Source organism: Callionymus lyra, chromosome 4, assembly GCF_982586985.1.
Source record: "Callionymus lyra chromosome 4, fCalLyr1.hap1.1, whole genome shotgun sequence".
Taxonomy (NCBI): domain Eukaryota; kingdom Metazoa; phylum Chordata; class Actinopteri; order Syngnathiformes; family Callionymidae; genus Callionymus; species Callionymus lyra.
The window spans coordinates 4729325-4751236 of record NC_141821.1 but is presented as its reverse complement, the minus strand read 5'-3'; the positions used below and the strand labels follow the sequence as shown (position 1 = coordinate 4751236).

Below are 21912 nucleotides of genomic sequence, written 5' to 3'. Positions count from 1 at the left end.
AAAGTCTTTAACTTTTCATTTACACCAAATACAATATTTACAAAAACATTAACTCATGTTATTTTTTGATTGTTTTGTTAGTGTCTTCCTTGATGTTGTTTTTTAATGTTTTTGTCTGTGTTATTATTAATTCTGTTGTTGTGCATATTATCAGTTATTATTAATCAATTTATGTTCGGTTGTTTTTGCATTGTTACTTGTTCGCCATATTTGTGTAGCGCAGTGAGTTTTTGTCTTTTCTATTGTTTCTTTAATTGACATTTTCTGAAGCTACGTTGTCATTGCTAACATTAGCTTCGTTAGCCCCATTAGCATTAGCATTGCTACTCCTGCTAGCAACATCCGCACCTTTGTTTTGATGGTCGAGCTCCATTGTTGGCTCAGTATTTTCACAGTTTTGTTGGTAAAGTGACTCCATTTTTTATCTTTAATAAAGGTTTTGTTAACGTTTGAAGATGTTGCATTGCAAAAAGTTTTTTTCTAAAAATGATAAAAACAATGCAGTCTTCTGCATATAGGTGTGGTGTCCATATATATATTTTTTTCATAGTTACAAAAGTTACCTTTAATAGTTATGAAACTTAGTTTTTTAAATTCTTCATGAATCTATGAAGAATAAAAGTTATCTTTATATAATATTCTTATTAATTTTTAATTTTTAGGTCCATGTTTTAGATGTATTTGGTCAATTTAAAAATAGTTATAAGCAGTATATTTTGGGGTCCTATCTGTTCAGTGTTGTTGGTTGTAAACCTCCTGTTTGTGGCGGTTTTTCAAAACTCTGAATTGTTATGTCAGATCTCTTCATGGTTGTGCCTCCTTTCAGCTGGACGTGCTTTGAGGAAGGTTTGAGCTTCATTTGTTGACTTCTTTCTTCAAGATAAATCCCTGAAATCATTTATATTGAATGTGTGATGAAACCTCAGAGTCACAGGGTTGTTTTGGTTTTTCAAAGACCTCCAGATAAACTTAAGCCTGGGACTTGGATTAAGTTAAGGTAAGGTAGAACTTTACTAGTTAGTGATCCCCCTGGGAAGAGCTGAGGCGAGGACGGTCTGGGCGTCCCTGCTGAAGCTGCTGCCCCCGTGACCCCGACCCTGATGTAATACCATCACATACAATGTTATTTAGTAAAAGAAAATTCCAAAAAGAGCACCAAAAATATATATATTTGTGGAACATTAAAAAAAACTCTCACAAACTCAGTCAGAAATATTTACGTTTAAGTTTATAACATTAACTGTCCAATAACACATTATTTGCATCACATTTACCACTTTAAATATATAAAATAAATATAGGAATTATTGACAATTAAATTCAAACATCCATAGATACCTTGCAAAAATCGTGTGAACCTGTCAAGGATGACAGGATTGTTTTGAATCAGAGAAAAAAATGTTTGTGTCAATATTTGGACACCTCTGGATGCTACCTTTTAAATGTGAGCCGTAATTAAACGCACCCTATACTTGATATATAATCCTATATAAGGTTATATGTGATTATATTTTAAGCACGCTTATTTTATTTAAACAAACTCATACGAACCATATTTATAGATTACAATATATTAACAGATTGGGTGTTTCTTTGTTATTCATTGAGAATAAGGATTAAAAAAATATGTATAAACAAGAATAAATAATTATTGCTTGGTTTATTTTTCTTTTAAATGGCTGTAGTCTCGTTGGATTATGTGCCTTTTTCTGTAAAATAAAATGTGTTTTTTACATATATATATACATTATATTTATACGTAAAAACATTTTTTTATATAAAATATATAAACTATATTTTTATCTATATTATTATATTATTGTTGTGCACACGAGCAACTATGGTCTCGTGGTTCTCTCCACACATGCTTTTCTTTATATAAATCCCACGATATGTCATCGATATCATTATTTATTCATTCTTGTTGCGTGTGACCGACACACGCACGCGCACACACACACGCGCGCACACGCGGACACGTCCAGATCCAGGTCTTACATCCTGGTACTTTCTGTGGGTTGTCAAGGCAGCCTTCCCTGAGAGTGCTAGCTGTAGCTGTAGCTAGTTAGCTTCTCCGTAACAAGAGCCCACAAATCCTGCTCAGTCACCGCCCCGGGAAAGTTAGGGGTGACTCGAAGGTAACCAAGATGCATGTTTCGTTTCCACCTACGTGTCGATGTCCTCCATTTCTGCTCCATTTCGTCTTTCTGTCCCCGTCCGTCTGTGGACACAACAGGAAGAAGGTTGTCCATTGTGTCTCCCGCGAGAGACGTGAAGCTCCAGGATTTACCACATATTTCTAGTGTTTCTGTGCCTCGAACACACCCGTGTGATGGTGGCTTTTATTTGGTTTTTAACGGTTTAACGATCGTAGAGGAACATTAAAGGGGGTTGACATGGAGGAAGACATTATTTAAAGGGACAGTGTCCTTCCTCTTCCTGCCTGGACCTCAACAACAACAACAACAACAACAACAAGATGTGTTTGAATCATGATCGATTATGATTCTTTTAAAATGTAGTATGAGCCAGTACTTCACCTCTAACATCACCTGTATTTACATCTATTGAAGCATCACCTGGTGCTTAGAGATGTTGTCTCTCTATAGATTAGATCAACAAAACACACCTTGTCTCATTAACCTGTTTGTTTAAATATCTAAGTGTGAACCGAAAAACATTGTCGATGTAAAAGTACCTGTAAGTAAGTAATTTTTATTTGTATAGCGCTTTTCCAGACCAGGGTCACAAAGCGCTTAAACAATCAAAACAATATTCAATAAAGTATATACTTTAAAGATCAAGATAATACTGATAACACAACAGGAGTTCCAGAAAATCAAGGAAAAGCCTGAACAAATAGAAACGTCTTAAGATGTTATACAAATGTTCTGTATTTAGGTTAGGTTAGGTAGCACTTTATTGATCCCTCAAGAGGTCTCCTTCGGGAAATAGTTTTTTTCCAAGTAGACAGCAATACAGCAATTATTCATAAAAATAAGAACAAAGAGAAATGAAGAGGAAGTTAACTTGAAATGGTGTATTTTACGAGACCCCAGATTATTCTTTTTAGCCTAAATCACTGTATTTCATCAGCCGTAACAAACGGCATTAATTATGAAATAAACTAGACAATTCCTTGCCGGGAAATCCCCAGAGTGGACTGTGCTGTGGCCCCCGTGACGAGAAAACTATGAAAGCTTCAAAAAAAGCCAAATCCCTCGTTTATAATTTGGACTTTTATCTACATTTTAAAGTCTGAATGGTGTTTTGAACGTATTCCAGAGCAGGAGGTGTTCGAAAAACTTTGATTTGATCAGCTTTGACCTCGAAATGTATCGGTATTTAACAGTCGCATGTATAATGTGGCCCCTGACAACAGTTGCATGTATCATGTGGCCCCTGACAACAGTCGCATGTATAATGTGGCCCCTGACAACAGTCACATGTATCATGTGGCCCCTGACAACAGTCACATGTATCATGTGGCCCCTGACAACAGTCACATGTATCATTTGGCCACTGACAACAGTCACATTTATAATGTGATATATAATCTATCATCTGGCCCCTGACAACAGTCACATTTATAATGTGATATATAATCTATCATCTGGCCCCTGACAACAGTCAAATCTATCATCTGGCCCTATGAAAACAGTCACATGTATCATGTGGCCCCTGACAACAGTCACATTTATAATGTGATATATAATCTATCATCTGGCCCCTGACAACAGTCAAATCTATCATCTGGCCCTATGAAAACAGTCACATGTATCATGTGGCCCCTGACAACAGTCACATTTATAATGTGATATATAATCTATCATCTGGCCCCTGACAACAGTCACATGTATCATGTGGCCCCTGACAACAGTCACATTTATAATGTGATATATAATCTATCATCTGGCCCCTGACAACAGAAATTTATCCCATTTTTTCCAAGACTTATGTCCTGACATTCAGAGACTCACAGGCTAATGTTACTCCAGAGAAAATACCATCTTTTCTCGAAACAAAACACATTTCCGTCTGTAATAATCAAAACAAATGATTTTCTTTCTCCAGGGGTTGGGGACCACCCTGCTTTAACTTAAAAAAAAAACTTCAGTTGAAACATGTGATCCGTAACTCGAAGCAGAAGTTACTCAACTAGACGTAACTATCTTGGAGCTGCAACTGTAAACATTTTTAAATCTGTGTGATTCAGTTAACTGTGGTCAAACATCCATCTTAAATTGATCAGTTAATTAAGAGTTTAAAAATCTCTCTTTTTTCCAGAAACCCAGTAAAGGGATGTGATGTTGGTGAAACCATCAGGAGAAAACAACATCAAATCTTTTATTTGAAATGATATTCCCATGGAAAATGGCACATTCCAAGGGAGGGAAACGTCTTCCAATATTTTTGGACGAACACTGAGGCGGTGCAGACGGGTGGGGGGGTCACTCTACTGTCCACCATGAAGGGCAAGAGCGCTTCACATCGGTACCAGCCGGCCTCGGCGTTTGATGACGCCACGCTCGCTCAAAAGAGAGAGTACTGGAGGAACAAGAAGCGAGAGCAGAGAGCTCGGCGATCGGAGAAAGCGGAAGTGCTGAGACGAGACTGTCGAGATAAAGCCGGTCGTCCTCTCGCTCTGGTGGTGGAACCGCCGTACAGTCTGGCCCGGAAGGAGATCAAAGTGGAAGACGAGGAAGCGGTGCAAAGACAGAATGAGAAGTGGCCACAGTGTGACTCACCTCAGGCGCCGTCGTCGTGTTACATCTCGGCGACGGTGTCGGCGTCGGAGAGCAGAACCTTCGCCTCGCTGTCCACTAATGGAACCCAGAACTACAACACGTCCTCTGTGCCTGGTGCCGCCGCCCGGAACGGCAGAGCTAGAAGCGTCGGCTCTTCCCGGGTTAAATCTCAGCCTTGTGTGCGACACGTGTCGGTGTCTAGACCTCAGAGAGCACACGAGACGCTTCAAACTAAACAAACTGTGAACTCAAGTACAAGTCTTCGTTTGCCTCAAGGTGGATCCAATTCTGCCAAAACCAGGGACAAAATGGTGCTTCAAATTGGTACTAAATCCACTTTGGGACAAACGCAGAGAAATGCATGCGTGGTCAACTTACAAATGCTGGAGTCGGAGGAAGAGAAGGCGGCGAGGCGGAGAGAACAATGGAAGATCAAGAAGCGAGAGCAGAGGGCAAAGCTGGCGGCGAGGCTCGGTAAGACCCCCGGGAGGACGCACCACACCGATGTTAAGATGGAGGGCAGAGCGGTGCCAAATTCAACCCCAAACTGCCTTCCATGTCACCTCCCGATAAAGTCGCCTCTTAACGGATCGAGCCAGAAACAGTGGAATCGTGCTAAATTCAAACGGGAGAATCCTAAACCTCAAATAGGGTGCTCATTGGGCCAACACATGGCTAGATCTGTACCTCACGCCGCCGCGGCCGGTTTCGGTCGAGGGGTGTCCAGATGCAAAACACCCAGACAGAGATTTCTTGAGGCTCAGAAAGTGATGAATCAGAGAAACTCGAGAGCAAAACTGTCCCTTATTTCCGGATTCGGGTCTAGAAACGTCCCGAGGATTGACCTCAACGACACCCCGGAGCAGGTGGTAGCCAAACAGAGAGAGTACTGGCGGGTCAAGAAGCGAGAGCAACGGGCCAAGATGTCCATGGAGGCGAAGGCTCGGCTGGCGGAGAAGGACTCGTTCATGCGCCGAGTGAAGCGCTATCAGTCCATCTTGGAGGAGATCAGACGCTCTCGAAACTTAAGCCATATATCCGAAGGACACATGACGTCTGCCTCGGAGACCATCGGGGGGTTTATCAAGGAAGACGGTACGATGACTTTTAGTATGTCTCAGAATCCAGGACTCTTCGACGAAGAGAACCCATGTGGTGTCTCTAAAAATATGACTGTTACTCAACCAGCGACGGGAACAAAATGGAGAACCGCTCCGTCTTACAGGCCAGTTCCCCGTTCGCTACGTTTACCCAGAGTTAAGGTCTCTGTTCCACTGTCCGGAGCGTCGGTCTCGGAACCGTCAGGACCCCTCGTGATCAAACCAGTGGATCCCATCAAAAGCACAACAGTCCAACATGGCGTTCGGGGCCTCACTCATCCTGGGATCATGCACAAGCCCCTTGTCCCGGGACCGTCTGCCGGGCCCGACCTCGGCTACTGTGTGAGGAAAATGGCCGTCTCTAGAGGTCTTCCATCTCTGTCGAGGGTCATGTTTGATCCGACTCTGACGGACGAGGAAAGGATGGCCAAGAAGAGGGAGTACTGGAGGGTGAAGAAGCGCGAACAGCGAGCAGCCCGGGCGACCCGACTGAAACTGGGCGTGTTTCACGCGAGGGTCAACTCAGCCATGCAGAGAAGAAGAGCCTCACAACAAGTCGCCGTGAACATGGAGCCGCTCCACCCAACAGAAGTGGAGACGAATACTGTTCATCTGAACACCGACGCCATAAAGCAGGAGACCGAGGACGAGCCGACAGGTGACGTTAATGCCTGCTCGGGTGAAGTCGTCCGCCCACAGGTGGAGCCTTCGAGCTCGGCGCTCTCGGCGGTCGACGGCCCTCAGCCAGACCTCAACTCGGTTCTGACCGCAGAAAGCCAAATCACCACCCTGCAAGCTGTGGCCTCCATGAAGAAGCTCCTGGAGGAAACTCTCAGTAGCGTGACAGACACTCAGTCGGTGCAGGTGAAAACGGAAACGACCGAAGAGTCTCCGGAAGTCGAGATGAAACCAAGTGTGTCTGAATATATGAACGAACAAGAGTTGAACATTAAAACGGACGCCCCGGAGCTCGCGGTGTCTTTCAGCCCAGGTCTTGAAGACGAGAGCCAGGAGATTCCTCCGCCAGATGTGACGTCCACGTTTGACCGCTGTTCCGAAACATCTCCCGAAATCGTCGTAAGCTTGTGCAAGATGGAAGCCGATCAGGAACCGATATCGCACACCAGGAACCTGAGGCTTCGTCCGAGGAGCGCTGCTCCGCAGGTGCCGCCTTCACGACCGGCACCGGCACCGGCTCAGCAGCAGCAGTCGCAGGTGAAGCCCAAACCTAAGGCACAAAACTGGGCGATGCCGATGTTTAATCAGAGCGGCGGGGACAGTCTTCAGGCCAAACGGGAATATTGGAAGCTCATGAAGAGACAACAGAGAGCTCGAATGAGGGCCAGAAAGAAAGAGGGACAGATGTATGTACAGGTGAGGCTTGTCATCGCATTGTTTCTTTCTTATCTGATAAACCATTAACCTTAATGTACATCGTCATACATTTGGCAAATTTAAATTGTTAAATATGTGTTCATTTGTTAATTGATCTGATTAGCCTTCAGTTTAAGTGTTCAAGTTTAGTTCTATAATGTCCGCATTGAACGCACCATAGCAATCCCGCTGTCATTGAAAGCATCATTTGTGTGTGAAGGGCAGAGAAAGTTTCTACGGGTTTACTTCATTCACACATTTATTGTTGATTTATTTTAGGTAATAGCTTACATTTTGTGAGTAGCAAACGCATAAATATCCACATTGATATCTTCGGCTTTAATAACAAAACATTGAGATATCATAACATCTGGTGATGTTTGTTAAAGGACAAACATGGACATACTTAAGATGGACCAAGCCTCCAAAATGAAAGTCCTCAGATTCATACTCCCGGGTCTCGTGTGTGATTGACACCCCTGCTGTATCATATTTCTTAATTCTTCAGGAACAAGCTCCTCTTGAAGACTTTGACGACTCCGAGGACAATCCTCTTCTCACGTCGTGCCATGATGAGTGGACTTCCAGGATCCCAGACATGGACTGCGCCCTGCCTCTTCCAGCTCTAACCCCTCCAGACAACCCTCTCTCCAGCATGAACCTGCATCCCATCGAACCCCTCTGTCAGTCCCCGATCTCCGGACTGAGTCCCGGCGTACTACCTCAGAGCCCCGAACACTTCGGTGCCCTTCCTACAGACACGGCACCGTTGAACAATCTGGTTCCTCCCAAAAGGATCGCTGGTGAGTCCGAGGAAGACTTTATGAAAAGAAAGAGGGAATACTGGAGGTTAAAGAAGAAAGAGCAGCGAGCCAGGAAAGCTAATCGGGATCAAACAGGAACAGCTGGGACAACTTTCAACAACAAGTGGAGACCGATCCCACCATCCCAGGACCTGCTGACTCAGGTGAGAGACATTATATCAATGAAGATTTGTATGAAATATTAATAACGAGATGTAACATTTGATCCATTATATAACTAGTTAACCTACAAGTCAGTCACCACACATCCTCTTTCACTTTCACATGTCCTCTTTTACCTTGACATGTCCTCTTTTTGGGGGGCCTGTCTGAGAAAATGTATAAAATCCTTTAAATCTGGTGTTTTACGTGTGTAGTGTGTACTTTTTAAAAATCATAGACCATTGTTTTTTACGCTAATTAATCTCTACATCTTTGATCCAACCTTTATGATCTGCTGTCGCCTGATCTTAGATCTCAAGGAGGGTGATTTAAAACCTGCACTTGACATAGAAAATTTACGAGGTAATTACAGAGACCTCATTTCTGCAGCTGCATTTCTGCATTCTTTATTACTCAACTGACAAGAAGGTCATTCCTGAGAACGTACCTCATTGTTTTTGTTAGGCTAGAAGAGATATTGAATTATATTTTATTAAAAATCTCAATATTTATACAGAATTATTTATCATAATTTATGTATGTATTGTTTATAAAAACAATTTTGTTGTCCAAGAGACCTGATTATAAGTGTCTATTTGAGAATTAAGAAGATAGGTAATGTAAAGGTAACGTCTGAAAAAAAAAGTTTTTAAAATGCGCAGAATCTTACAACAGCTCAGTTTGGTATCAACATGCAAATTCTGATTTAGGGAAGTGTACTTCACATACAGGAGGGACACGTGTAACAACCTGAGTACAAGGTCGAGAGTAGTTTTTAGACCCAAGTATCTGAATGACTATGTTTGTGAAAGATGATGCTTAAAAAACGTACAATGTATAGTGGATATAGTCAAGTGTGTGTTTTTAGAAGCTAAAGAAAGAAATATAGTTTATTATATAGAATATAATTTAACGTTATAAGATATTGGTAGATTTATATCAAGATGTTTTAAGTAATTTCACAAGTTAAATCACTTCCATCAGTGATCTGATCCAGCCTTACACCCCAGCTCCGGCTCTGAGGTCTGTGGATCAGAATCTACTGATGGTTCCTGAACACGGTTCAGGACCAGAGGAGAGAAATCCTTCCAGACTGTTGCTCCTAAGCTTTGGAACCATCTCTGTGTTTGATGATCTACTGACTCCTTATTTGTTCAGGCTTTTCCTTGATTTTCTGGAACTCCTGTTGCGTTATCAGTTTTATCTTGACATTTAAAGTATATATTTTATTGAATATTGTTTTGTTTGTCTAAGCGCTTTGTGACCCTGGTCTGGAAAAGCGCTATATAAATAAAAATGACTTACTTAAATACTTAAATAAAAAGGGACAATCGTATCGTTCCGTTTGTGTTTCACACGGATTTCTTTGAAAGGAACACAGACGTGTGATAATTGGTTATCGTTTGTTTAATAACGTTCCTCGCGAGTCTGGGTACAAAACTCAACCGCCCAGTTTGTGAAGGTTTTATTGAAAACGTTACAAACGCAAACATTGACACGCTAGTATCTACTCGACAGACCACGTGTGTTTGTTGACGAATCGTAGTCCGCATTCCGCGCAGCTCTCGCTCTCGCGAGATCTCCGTGCTCGTCGCTTCGATGACGACAGCGCGACGAGATCCCTTGTCCAGAAAATGGATGTTTAGAAAGTGAACGCGGGATAAGATGGGGAAGCGGAAGGATCTGAGCGACTATGACAAGGGCCAGATCGTGATGGCCCGCCGGCTGGGCCAGAGCATCTCCAACACCGCCGCGCTGGTCGGTTGCTCGCGGTCGGTGGTGGTCAGTACCTACCAGAGGTGGACCAGGGAGGGGAACCCGGTGAACCGGCGACAGGGTCACGGGCGCCCGAGACTCGACAACTCCCGCCGCGTCCTGAGGTTGGCGCGAAAGGTCTGAGTCAACACACGAGTTCACCGTTCGTGCTGTGACGCAGCTTCCGGTGACGTCATCCGCGATGTTGTTCTTCACGTCGCTCTATTGTCTGCAGACATTCTGCGTGTGATCGTGTTGTTGTGTATTTCTGCTCACGTTGTTGAATATCTTGGTTTTTTATAGGGTCGAGCGAGTACACGTCACATAGTTAGCCTGCTAATGTTAGCATGAGCTGTTTGTTTACCTCGTCACAACACGCGCAAGAAAGACGAGTTACCCGGATGTAACTTAGTTACCCGGATGTAACTCCAGTTCCATTAGTACATGCGAAAGATTCTGTAACTTCATGATCATGCTTGTAAAACACGTGACAATCAAAGAAACAATTCTTTATAACCCTCTTAACACCTTCTAATGTTGTCACTTTACATTAGCTAACATTAGGTTCTGTAGAATAAGGTTCTAGCCTAATGTTGTCACTTGGTCCAGCCTGAACTCATGAAGCATGATCGAATAAAAACAATACTTTGTCACATATACATAATATTCCTTTGCTTATATACTGACCCACGTTTCAACTTTAGAATAAGGATATTTAGAATTCAGATGTGCAGGGCCACGAGTGTCTCTTTGATTGTGGCCCTCATGAGGTAGTTAATAGAACTTTATTCATCATTTATTCCTATTATTGATTATGCGTTTAGGGTTTTTGTATGAAGACTTTTGTCATTATTATGAGTATTTATTTCCACTTAAAATATATAAGTTATTGTGGAAAAAACAAATGGAAAAAAGTGCTTTTATATCAGATTACAGAACCTTTGTTAGTGGGCAGCACAGAAATATCATAAATATATATTTTAATTTCATTTCTATTCTGTTGATTATTAGCGACTGAATGTGTTTTTTAATATAAGCCTGTGTATGTTAACATGTCAAATTTATTCAAAATGTTAACTAGTGAAAATCGAATTCTTATACTATCTATTTTACTGCCAAGTCCAGTTTGTGACTATAATGCAGACGTTAAACCAGATCCGCGGGTCTGTGGACCCCTGAATTCTAAAATACTTAATATACATAATATCACGCGACAGGAAATACTACTATATAATAATCTGTGACTTCACAGCAGCACAAACTCTCTGTTTTGTACACGAACATTATTATTTGGTTGACAACAAGGAAGTGTCTGAACTATTCATCTTCTCACTGTGGAACAAATGAACGTGAGTTTAAGATTAGCATCAGCCAGGTGTCGTCATCATTAATGAGATATAAAAACTCAACATTCATTAACATTTTGCTGAGGAGCACAAAGATGAGTAAAGTTGAAGCAGGATTCTTCTTCTTCCTGAGAGAACAACCACAGCTGTTGATGACTGTTGTTAGAGCGAGAAGAACTGGTGTTCGTGCAGCTCAGTGTGAACTTGGAACTCTTGATTCATCTCCAAGAAGTCGATAAACGTCCGGGGAATTCCTGTCGTCTGCTCGGGAGTGAAGATCTGAATAACACGTTTATTTTCAACGTGGTAAACACTTTCTTGTGCCGATAACGATATGAATTAATATAAATACAAATAGAATTAGATTAATAATCTTATAATAAAATATGAGATGAATAAATAAATATATATATATATATATATTTCATTGTATTATTGATCTTATTGTTATTATTTTTTAACATTTGTCCTGTATGTTTTAATATATTGTTAATATGGCTAAATTTCCCCGGTGTGTGATTAAACCTGTGTATATATTAATCCATCCATTGACGTGATCACGTAAAAGTTCAATAATGAATGAATTAAAGACGATAAATGCCAGTAAACAGAGAAATGGAGAAATTCTCGGCACTTAAATGAGACTCTGGGCTGTTTCTATTGCATGAACACATGTTGAAAAGGTTCAGAACTGTGTGTCACTTTGGGTCCATGTTAGAATCAACCGCGATCACTAATGTTGATAAAAAACAAACTCAAATGGCTTCTCCTGTGTCGCAGAGAGCTCTGGGGCTGACGCCGGAGAAGGATTCACAACAGTTGACCAGGTGAGACCATCTTGTTTATGGTTTGAATGATTCTAGTCTGAACCGTTTCTTCTCCTTCAAGTGGGTCGCTGGACTCGGCACAAGCGTCGTTCACTTTCCCAGACAACTCCACGACAGCCGCACACAGTAAGTCTTCGCCGAGTGACGCTCGATCGTCGCCTCCATGATGGTTTTGACGACGTCTGATCGTTCCAGGTGAGCCGGAGCAGGACGAGGACTTCATCTCCGTGGCCTTGTGGAGGAACTGCTACCTCATGGACTACGACCCTCTGAACCAGCTGCTGGTGTGCATGGTGTGCGGGGAGCTGCAGTACTCCCACAGTCTGGAGGGCGTGAAGACCCACATCGACCAGGCTCACCCTCAGACCATGGAGCTGGAGGTTCTGGAGCGACAGCGGCTGATGGACGCCTGGGACAAGCAGTTCTCTCAGAGAGAGAGGTTCTTCACCAGCCAGCTCCAGCAGAAGAGCGACGCTGTGACAGGTGCGTGATGTTGACAGTAACAACGTTAGATTAGACAGAATCACCTTTTTATTCAGACGTCGTATGACCTTTCCTTGCCTGGTCCTCACAAATCTGAACATTTCTTTAAATTATTGATTATACTAGTTGTGTTAGCTAGCTGTCGTACCAGCTAGTCGTGTTAGCCAGCTGTCGTACCAGCTAGTCGTGTTAGCTAACTGTCGTACCAGCTAGTCGTGTTAGCTAACTGTCGTACCAGCTAGTCGTGTTAGCTAACTGTCGTACCAGCTAGTCGTGTTAGCTAGCTGTCATACCAGCTAGTCGTGTTAGCTAGCTGTCGTACCAGCTAGTTGCGTTAGCTAACTGTCATACCAGCTAGTCGTGTTAGCTAGCTGTCGTACCAGCTAGTTGCGTTAGCTAGCTGTCATACCAGCTAGTCGTGTTAGCTAGCTGTCATACAAGCTAGTCGTGTTAGCCAGCTGTGGTACCAGCTAGTTGCGTTAGCTAGCTGTGATACTAGCTAGTTGTGTTAGCTAGTTGTCATACCAGCTAGTCGTGTTAGCCAGCTGTCGTTCCATCTAGTTGCGTTAGCTAGCTGTCGTACCAGCTAGTCGTGTTAGCTAACTGTCGTACCAGCTAGTCGTGTTAGCTAACTGTTGTACCAGCTAGTCGTGTTAGCCAGCTGTCTTACCAGCTAGTCGTGTTAGCTAACTGTCGTACCAGCTAGTCGTGTTAGCTAACTGTCGTACCAGCTAGTCGTGTTAGCTAAATGTCGTACCAGCTAGTCATGTTAGCTAACTGTCGTACCAGCTAGTCGTGTTAGCTAACTGTCGTACCAGCTAGTCGTGTTAGCTAGCTGTCATACCAGCTAGTCGTGTTAGCTAGCTGTCGTACCAGCTAGTTGCGTTAGCTAACTGTCATACCAGCTAGTCGTGTTAGCTAGCTGTCGTACCAGCTAGTTGCGTTAGCTAGCTGTCATACCAGCTAGTCGTGTTAGCTAGCTGTCATACAAGCTAGTCGTGTTAGCCAGCTGTGGTACCAGCTAGTTGCGTTAGCTAGCTGTGATACTAGCTAGTTGTGTTAGCTAGTTGTCATACCAGCTAGTCGTGTTAGCCAGCTGTCGTACCTTCTAGTTGCGTTAGCTAGCTGTCGTACCAGCTAGTCGTGTTAGCTAACTGTCGTACCAGCTAGTCGTGTTAGCTAACTGTCGTACCAGCTAGTCGTGTTAGCCAGCTGTCTTACCAGCTAGTCGTGTTAGCTAACTGTCGTACCAGCTAGTCGTGTTAGCTAACTGTCGTACCAGCTAGTCGTGTTAGCTAACTGTCGTACCAGCTAGTCGTGTTAGCCAGCTGTCGTATCAGCTAGTCGTGTTAGCTAGCTGTCGTACCAGCTAGTCGTGTTAGCTAGCTGTCGTACCAGCTAGTCATGTTAGCTAACTGTCGTACCAGCTAGTCGTGTTAGCTAGCTGTCATACCAGCTAGTCATGTTACCTAGCTGTCGTACCATCTAGTCGTGTTAGCCAGCTGTCGTACCAGCTAGTCGTGTTAGCCAGCTGTCGTACCAGCTAGTCGTGTTAGCCAGCTGTCGTACCAGCTAGTCGTGTTACCTAGCTGTAGTACCAGCTAGTCGTGTTAGCTAACTGTCGTACCAGCTAGTCGTGTTAGCTAGCTGTCGTACCAGCTAGTCATGTTAGCTAGCTGTCGTACCAGCTAGTTGCATTAGCTAGCTGTCATACCAGCTAGTCGTGTTAGCTAGCTGTCATACAAGCTAGTCGTGTTAGCCAGCTGTGGTACCAGCTAGTTGCATTAGCTAGCTGTGATACTAGCTAGTTGTGTTAGCTGGCTGTCGTACCAGCTAGTTGCGTTAGTTAGCTGTGATACTAGCTAGTCGTGTTAGCTAGCTGTCATACCAGCTAGTCATGTTAGCTAGCTGTCATACCAGCTAGTCTTGTTAGCTAGCTGTCATACCAGCTAGTCATGTTAGCTAGCTGTCGTACCAGCTAGTTGTCTTAGCTAGCTGTCTTACCAGCTAGTCGTGTTAGCTAGCTGTCGTACCAGCTAGTTGTCTTAGCTAGCTGTCATACCAGCTAGTCGTGTTAGCCAGCTGTCGTACCAGCTAGTTGTGTTAGCTAGCTAGCTTCCTAGCTATCTTAAAATGTAACAGAGTTCATTTAAAAGACATCTTGTTATATTTACTGGTTCCATGTTAAATGTTTGTTTTCCTCCTCAGATGCAGATCCGAACTGAACCAGTGAGAAGAGAAACATCGATTCTTGTGACTCATGGGTGCCACTGACTCGCATCAGATGATCGGATCATATTTAATCAGTTTTTTATCACGTTTCGTTTTTCCCAAAAGAATTCTGGGAAACTGTTTCATTCCTACTTCAGTTGTACACACTTTATACTCGAACCATGTTTTACAGATGCTGTACATACGCACAACAACCCAGGATTTCTGAGACCATGGTTCCCATGAAGTCAGTTTAGCACGAGTCGCTGACGGAACGTTTTCAGAAGAAACATCGGATCAAACTGTGATTTCAAACGAGAGACGTTTCTTCACCAGAATGTATTTCTGACTCGATAAACCTTTGATATTTTACTTCCGTCAATAAAACCTTTTGTACATTTAATCTCATTTCTTGATGTTTGAAGCATGTTGGGCTGAAGGAGTCGCACACACATGACTCACAGAGACTCACAGTACACGAGGATAGTTACAACACGAGTTATAATGTACACACTTAGTTACACGCACTTATGTACACAATTATATACACACACAAATGTACACACAATTATAAATACACACTTATGTACACACACAGTTATCTACACACACTTATGTACATACACACATTTATCTACACACACTTGTGTACATACACACATTTATCTATACACACTGATGTACACACACACTTATCTATACACACACTTATGTACATACACACATTTATCTATACACACTTATGTACATACAGACATTTATCTATACACACTGATGTACACACACTTATCTACACACTTATCTATACACACATTTATCTATACACACTTATGTACACACACTTATGTACATACACACATTTATCTATACACACTGATGTACACACACACTTATCTACACACTTATCTATACACACATTTATCTATACACACTTATGTACACACACATATGTACATACGCACATTTATCTACACACACACACTTATGTACATACACAAATGTATCTATACACACTTATGTACACACACATATGTACATACGCACATTTATCTATACACTTATGTACATGCATACATTTATCTACACACACAACTTATGTACATACACACATTTATCTATACACACTTATGTACACACACACACTTATGTACATACACACATTTATCTATACACACTTATGTACATACGCACATTTATCTATACACTTATGTACATGCATACATTTATCTACACACACACTTATGTACTTACGCACATTTATCTATACACTTATGTACATGCATACATTTATCTACACACACAACTTATGTACATACACACATTTATATATACACACTTATGTACACACACACACTTATGTACATACACACATTTATCTATACACACTTATGTACATACACACATTTATCTATACACTTATGTACATGCATACATTTATCTATACACACACATACTTATGTACATACACACATTTATCTATACACACTTATGTACATACACACATTTATCTATACACACTTATGTACATACACACATTTATCTATACACACATACTTATGTACATACACACATTTATCTATACACACTTATGTACATACACACATTTATCTATACACACTTATGTACATACACACATTTATCTATACACACACATACTTATGTACATACACACATTTATCTATACACACTTATGTACATACACACATTTATCTATACACACATACTTATGTACATACACACATTTATCTATACACACTTATGCACACACACACACTTATGTACATACACACATTTATCTATACACACCTATGTACATACACACATTTATCTATACGCACACATACTTATGTACATACACACATTTATCTATACGCACACATACTTATGTACATACACACATTTATCTATACACATGTCATGTTTGTCTGTGTGTGTGTTTGTCTGTGTGTGTGTGTGTCTGTGTGTGTAGTAAAAAGACCATTTTACATAAATACACAATAATGTGATAAAAGTGAAAATCCTTCATATAATCAGTAAATCGACGACGAGACTTTGAACAACATTTAATGAGAAAAAGTTTCTTTAAATACACATTTATTTAGACGACGCTGTCAATCAAACTTTAGTGAAGTTCATGGATTGTATCTGAACCTCCTGAAGGTCACTGCTTCATCTGCTGGTTCCTCTGCTCCTCCTCTTCCTCAGGAGTCTCCTCGGTCTCTCTGCCGGAGCTCTGCTGGTTCTGGCTCTGGTTCTGGTTCTGGTTCTGCTCAGGCCGGGACACGCCCTGCAGGTCTCTGGGTCCAGAGCTGAGCCGGAACAAGGTGGGGATCTGACCCAGGACAGGGTTGGTCTCCTGAAGACCAGAGATCCACTGGTTCAAGGTGGACTCGTCCCCGCGGCCCGTCATGCACATGGAGAAGACCGGACCCTCGTCGACTGAGGACAGGAGGATACAGGAGACAAAGATGGAGGCATGTTGAGAAGAAAGAGACTTAAAGTAGCAAAGAAAATATATTTTTCACTTCTTAGAACTTGAAACTCAACATTGAATACGACGTGTCATCCCTCGGACCTGAACTGCTCCCATGATGCTTTGCTGCCCAGCCAACCAATCACAGACGTCAATGACTTTTTGACGCAACAACATGGACGTGGAATTTAAAAACTTGTTTTGTAGCAACTGATCGGACGTCACCCAATATAGAGCGGTGTGTAGCAAGGCATCATGGGAGTTCAATGCTTATGTACACAATTATGTACACACACACAAAAATTATGAAAACACACTTATGTACACACAATTATGTACACACACACGTATGTACATAATTATGTACCAACACATATGTATACACACACACACAATTATGTACACACACACAAAAATTATGAAAACACACTTATGTACACACAATTATGTACACACACACGTATGTACATAATTATGTACCAACACATATGTATACACACACACACACACACAATTATGTACACACACATACACACACACACATTTATGAAAACACACACATACACACATGTACACACACAAAATTATGAAAACACACTTATGTACACACACATACACATGTATGTACACAATAATGTACACACACTGATGTACACACACTAATGTACACACACTAATGTACACACACAGTTATTTACACATACTTATGTACACACACAGTTATTTACACATACTCATGTACACACACAGTTATTTACACATACTTATGTACACACACAGTTATTTACACATACTTATGTACACACACAGTTATTTACACATACTTATGTACACACACAGTTATTTACACATACTTATGTACACACACAGTTATTTACACATACTCATGTACACACACAGTTATTTACACATACTTATGTACACACACAGTTATTTACACATACTTATGTACACACACAGTTACCTACAAACAGTTATGTACACAAACGCACATTTATCTACACAATTATGAAAACACAAACACTCATCTTTGATGACGTGTAAAACTTAAACATGTTGTTCAATAAAACAGTTTTGATTGTTTTATTATTTGATCTCTCGCTCAGAAGGATCTTAAGATCGGGTCGTCTCCATCTTACACGTCCTTCTTGGTGAAAGATCTTCTTAAGCCAAGAGCGACTCTAGGAAACGCATCCTTCTTAAGAAGATCTTTAGCACTTAAGAGCTTCTTAATAAATCTGGGAAACACTAGTAAGAATTTGATCGAAGCATCGAAACATTTTCTTACGGTCGTCCACGTCGAAGTCCTCCATGTCCCCGAGGTCCCGGTCGTAGTCCAGGTCCAGCTGGAGAGGATAGTACAGGCACCTCTCCGGGTCGTACACCTCCTCCACCTGCCGCTCAAGAAGCTCCATTCAAGAACCTGGACTGACGCGGGTCATCATGACCCACCTTCTCCTCCGGCGGCGTGGGCTCGGCCCGCAGCACGTAGTAGTGGACCAGGGTCCTCCTCAGCCAGAGGGGGTAGGGTCCCTCCACGAACACGGGCCTGCTCGGGTTGTGTTTGGCCAGCAGCTCCATCTGATCCGGACTCTGGATCCCTGGAGCCATCCCATAATAATCAGCCTAACATTCCACTTCAGGGGAGCGTCTGAACGACTCACCGACGATGTGAGGAAGCGTGACCTCGTCTCCAAGGTCGTTGACGTCCGTGCACGGCATCTGAGGACACAAGCCTGTCAATCAAAACGTCTGCAGAAGGTCACCGTATCCTCTCGTCCTCAGTCACCGCCCCCTTATTTGTGACGGTTTAACACAGCATGTACGCGAGTCCGACTCTCCTGGTCCCGGTGCGGGTTCCCGACTCACCTGGTACACGGTGACCTTGGCGTCCCGGTCGGCGGCGATCCGGTTCAGGCCGAGGCGGGCCAGGTCCACGGGGTCCTCCGGCAGCTGCGCCGGGAGCTGGAAGGGGTTCACGTGTTTGAACTTGGGGAACCAGTACAGGATGCGCCGGTACTTCCTCACGGGGTGACTCCTGGGCCCGAAGACCTGGAAGAGCAGCACCTTGGTGTCCACGTCGGGGGTGAGACCTGGAAGGAACAGAGGTCGGGGTTGAAAGGTCGTTCGGATCGAACATATACAGACGATCAAATACAAACGATCCAGGAGCTAAAGATGAGAACTTATAGAGAACGTACACACTTGTCAATCAAAACCTCTGCGGAACGTCACTGTATCCTCTCGTCCTCAGTCATCGCAGTCAATCAATGAATACACCCGTGTGACCCTTTTATAGGAAATATTAAATACAAATCCTTTGAATGAGTAATTATTTATAATAACCTGTATTATCTTTACAGTCATCAGGGTCTGAATCAGGAGTAAAACATTTACCATCATGAACTGTGATCGTAGTGAAATAAAGAGGGACAATATACTGAAAAACACTAAAACTAGTTTAAAATATATGCAACACAAGTGGCTAATGAGAATATACACAACACCAGAAAGAAATACTTTTTGAAGGAGGACATAAAAAAGAGAAACAAATGTTAAAAGATACATCTGAAAAAATATGATAATCTAAAGTCCTGAAATATATATGAAGGGATTTTATCCGTTACTAAGTCTGTGGCCCTTCCTCAGGGGCCACATTTAATACAGTGATTGAGGGGCCGTCAAGTAAGAATACAGGAGGGAAAAGTATTAAATCAAGTAATAAAATCAGGCTAAACATGCACACATATTATAATATTGTATTTGAAAAAAAAAAGAAAATAAATCACATAAAAGCACTTTTTTTCCCCAAATTTTTTCTTTTACTCACCAAGTATTTATTGATCATGAAAAATATTTTACAGTGATGACAAATTAACACAATAATAGTCAAAGCATGTGGACAAATATTAATACAAATGTACTCGTATTGACACCAGGTTTTTAACTTATTCATTTTATGTTCATTTTAACGGTTGTTGTTACTAATTAATTTAATATTAATAATATATTTAATTAATTTGTAACTTATTTTGGTTACACAAGTTGATTCATGTCGATTTGTGACATTGTTTATTTATGACCGTTGTTGTTTGTGTGTTTTATTATAACATAACATATATATATATATATATATATATATATATAAGATAAATAAATGAAAAACCCACCGTACGTCTCCATCTGCTCCAGGACCTGCACGCCGCACTCCTGCTGCCGCGGGTAATGGTTGAACATCCTCTGGATGAAGTTCCTCGGCACGAAGACCTCTTTGGGGAACACGTCCAGCAGCTTGTTGTAGACGGCGATGTCTCGCTCCACGCCGTACTCCGGCATCTTCTTCAGCGCGGCGTAGATGAACTCCACGTGACCTCGCCGCCTCACGTCTCGCTTGTTGAACACCTGGATCACCTGGTTGAACGTCGCCTTGTTTTTCTCGTGCCGGTTCATCTGCTCAAACAGGTCGTCCTGGGACACCAGGGCTCCGTCTTTCTTCTCGCCAGGAAAGTCCACCGGCTGAGGTTTGTCCTTCAGACGCGCCGAGCTGACGTGGATCTCTCTGAACACCTGCAGCGACAAAGATCATGTTCTTGATGAGCCATGAAACCAAAGAAACGTCAAAGAAGTCCTTGGAATCCACCTGGATCTGGGTGGTCTGAGGGACCCTGGAGGAGGCCGACTGCAGCGGAACACCGTCCAGGAACCTGCTGGACCGAGTCAGCAGACGCAGCAAACATCTCGAGGACTTCATCGTGTCCAGGGATGAAGGTCTGGAAACAACATGGTTATCGACACGTTAAAGGAAATATCAAGAAAACTACATCTTAATCAAATGTCATTAATTAGAAACTATATCAATAACAATACACAGTATTAGTTGTATTTAAAGTATGTGTCTAACATGTATTTTTACCCGAGTCGAGACATTTTATTTATCACAGCAGCAAGTACACAAAACATACTAAACCTACAGAGCACATATTTAAAAAACAACAAATAAATAATAATAATAAAGATTTGGTAATAAAAGGTTTGATTACAAGGGTGTAAAAAGCATGTTCTCACGTTACTATGAATAATACAAATAAATAACTTAAGACAAACAGATTTATGATCTATCAGAGAGATAATGATCTATTTATGATTGACAACCGTTTCTGACATTTAAAAAACCTCTGCTCCTACAAGAAGGTAAAAAGGTGAGACATACACAGTTAAATATATATATATATATATATATATATATATATATATATATATATAATTGAATAAATGCAGTAAATAATGCTTCCATGATCGTCGCACAATTATCGAGTGATGTTGACATGAGAAGCTCATAAAAGGACGTGACAAACACTAATAATATAAATATATATATATAGTGTGTAAAGAATGTAACCTGAATAAATATACATTTCAAAGACAGACTCACCGGTGTTGAAAGACAGAAGTGTCTCCTTCAGAGATCACTGTCACTGGGCGACTCCATGTTGAACAGCCGGTGCTCTCCTGGTGCTACACGCACATGGTTCCGCCAAACGACAGCGACACAAAATAGTTCCGCTTCCGAGATTTAACAGAACTAAATCGAAATAAACCGACATAATGCAGATTACACGATATTTAATTA

At 41.8% G+C, this 21912-nt stretch overlaps 2 protein-coding genes across 2 annotated transcripts; one reads left to right on the top strand and one right to left on the bottom strand.

Annotated features, from left to right (window-relative positions):
* The first annotated feature begins 2026 nt into the window (after positions 1–2026).
* LOC148081116 (uncharacterized) lies at positions 2027–15217 on the top strand. The gene is made up of 7 exons (XM_087788525.1): positions 2027–2138; positions 4288–7222; positions 7731–8189; positions 12069–12115; positions 12177–12241; positions 12311–12598; positions 14807–15217. Exons 2-7 carry the CDS (start codon positions 4469–4471, stop codon positions 14821–14823), a joined length of 3630 nt encoding a protein of 1209 aa, XP_087644651.1. The 5' UTR covers positions 2027–2138; positions 4288–4468; the 3' UTR covers positions 14824–15217.
* Positions 15218–16872: 1655 nt separating this feature from the next.
* On the bottom strand, positions 16873–21791 carry ecsit (ECSIT signaling integrator). Its single transcript, XM_087790272.1, has 8 exons — positions 21715–21791; positions 20923–21052; positions 20453–20849; positions 19152–19375; positions 18947–19004; positions 18735–18883; positions 18571–18676; positions 16873–17248 (listed from the first exon to the last, which is right to left on the bottom strand). Exons 2-8 carry the CDS (start codon positions 21031–21033, stop codon positions 16971–16973), a joined length of 1323 nt encoding a protein of 440 aa, XP_087646398.1. The 5' UTR covers positions 21034–21052; positions 21715–21791; the 3' UTR covers positions 16873–16970.
* Between the last annotated feature and the right edge of the window lie 121 nt (positions 21792–21912).

Excerpts from the sequence above, each read along its gene's own strand:
- ecsit (XM_087790272.1), bottom strand. The coding sequence starts at position 21,033 with ATGAAGTCCTCGAGATGTTTGCTGCGTCTGCTGACTCGGTCCAGCAGG. Across the intron at positions 19,376-20,452 it reads GGAGCAGATGGAGACGTACG|GTCTCACCCCCGACGTGGAC; the intron begins GTGGGTTTTTCA and ends TGTTCCTTCCAG. Across the intron at positions 18,677-18,734 it reads CCACGCCGCCGGAGGAGAAG|GTGGAGGAGGTGTACGACCC; the intron begins GTGGGTCATGAT and ends CTTGAGCGGCAG.
- LOC148081116 (XM_087788525.1), top strand. The coding sequence starts at position 4,469 with ATGAAGGGCAAGAGCGCTTCACATCGGTACCAGCCGGCCTCGGCGTTT. Across the intron at positions 8,190-12,068 it reads CCCAGGACCTGCTGACTCAG|AGAGCTCTGGGGCTGACGCC; the intron begins GTGAGAGACATT and ends CCTGTGTCGCAG. Across the intron at positions 12,242-12,310 it reads CTCCACGACAGCCGCACACA|GTGAGCCGGAGCAGGACGAG; the intron begins GTAAGTCTTCGC and ends TGATCGTTCCAG.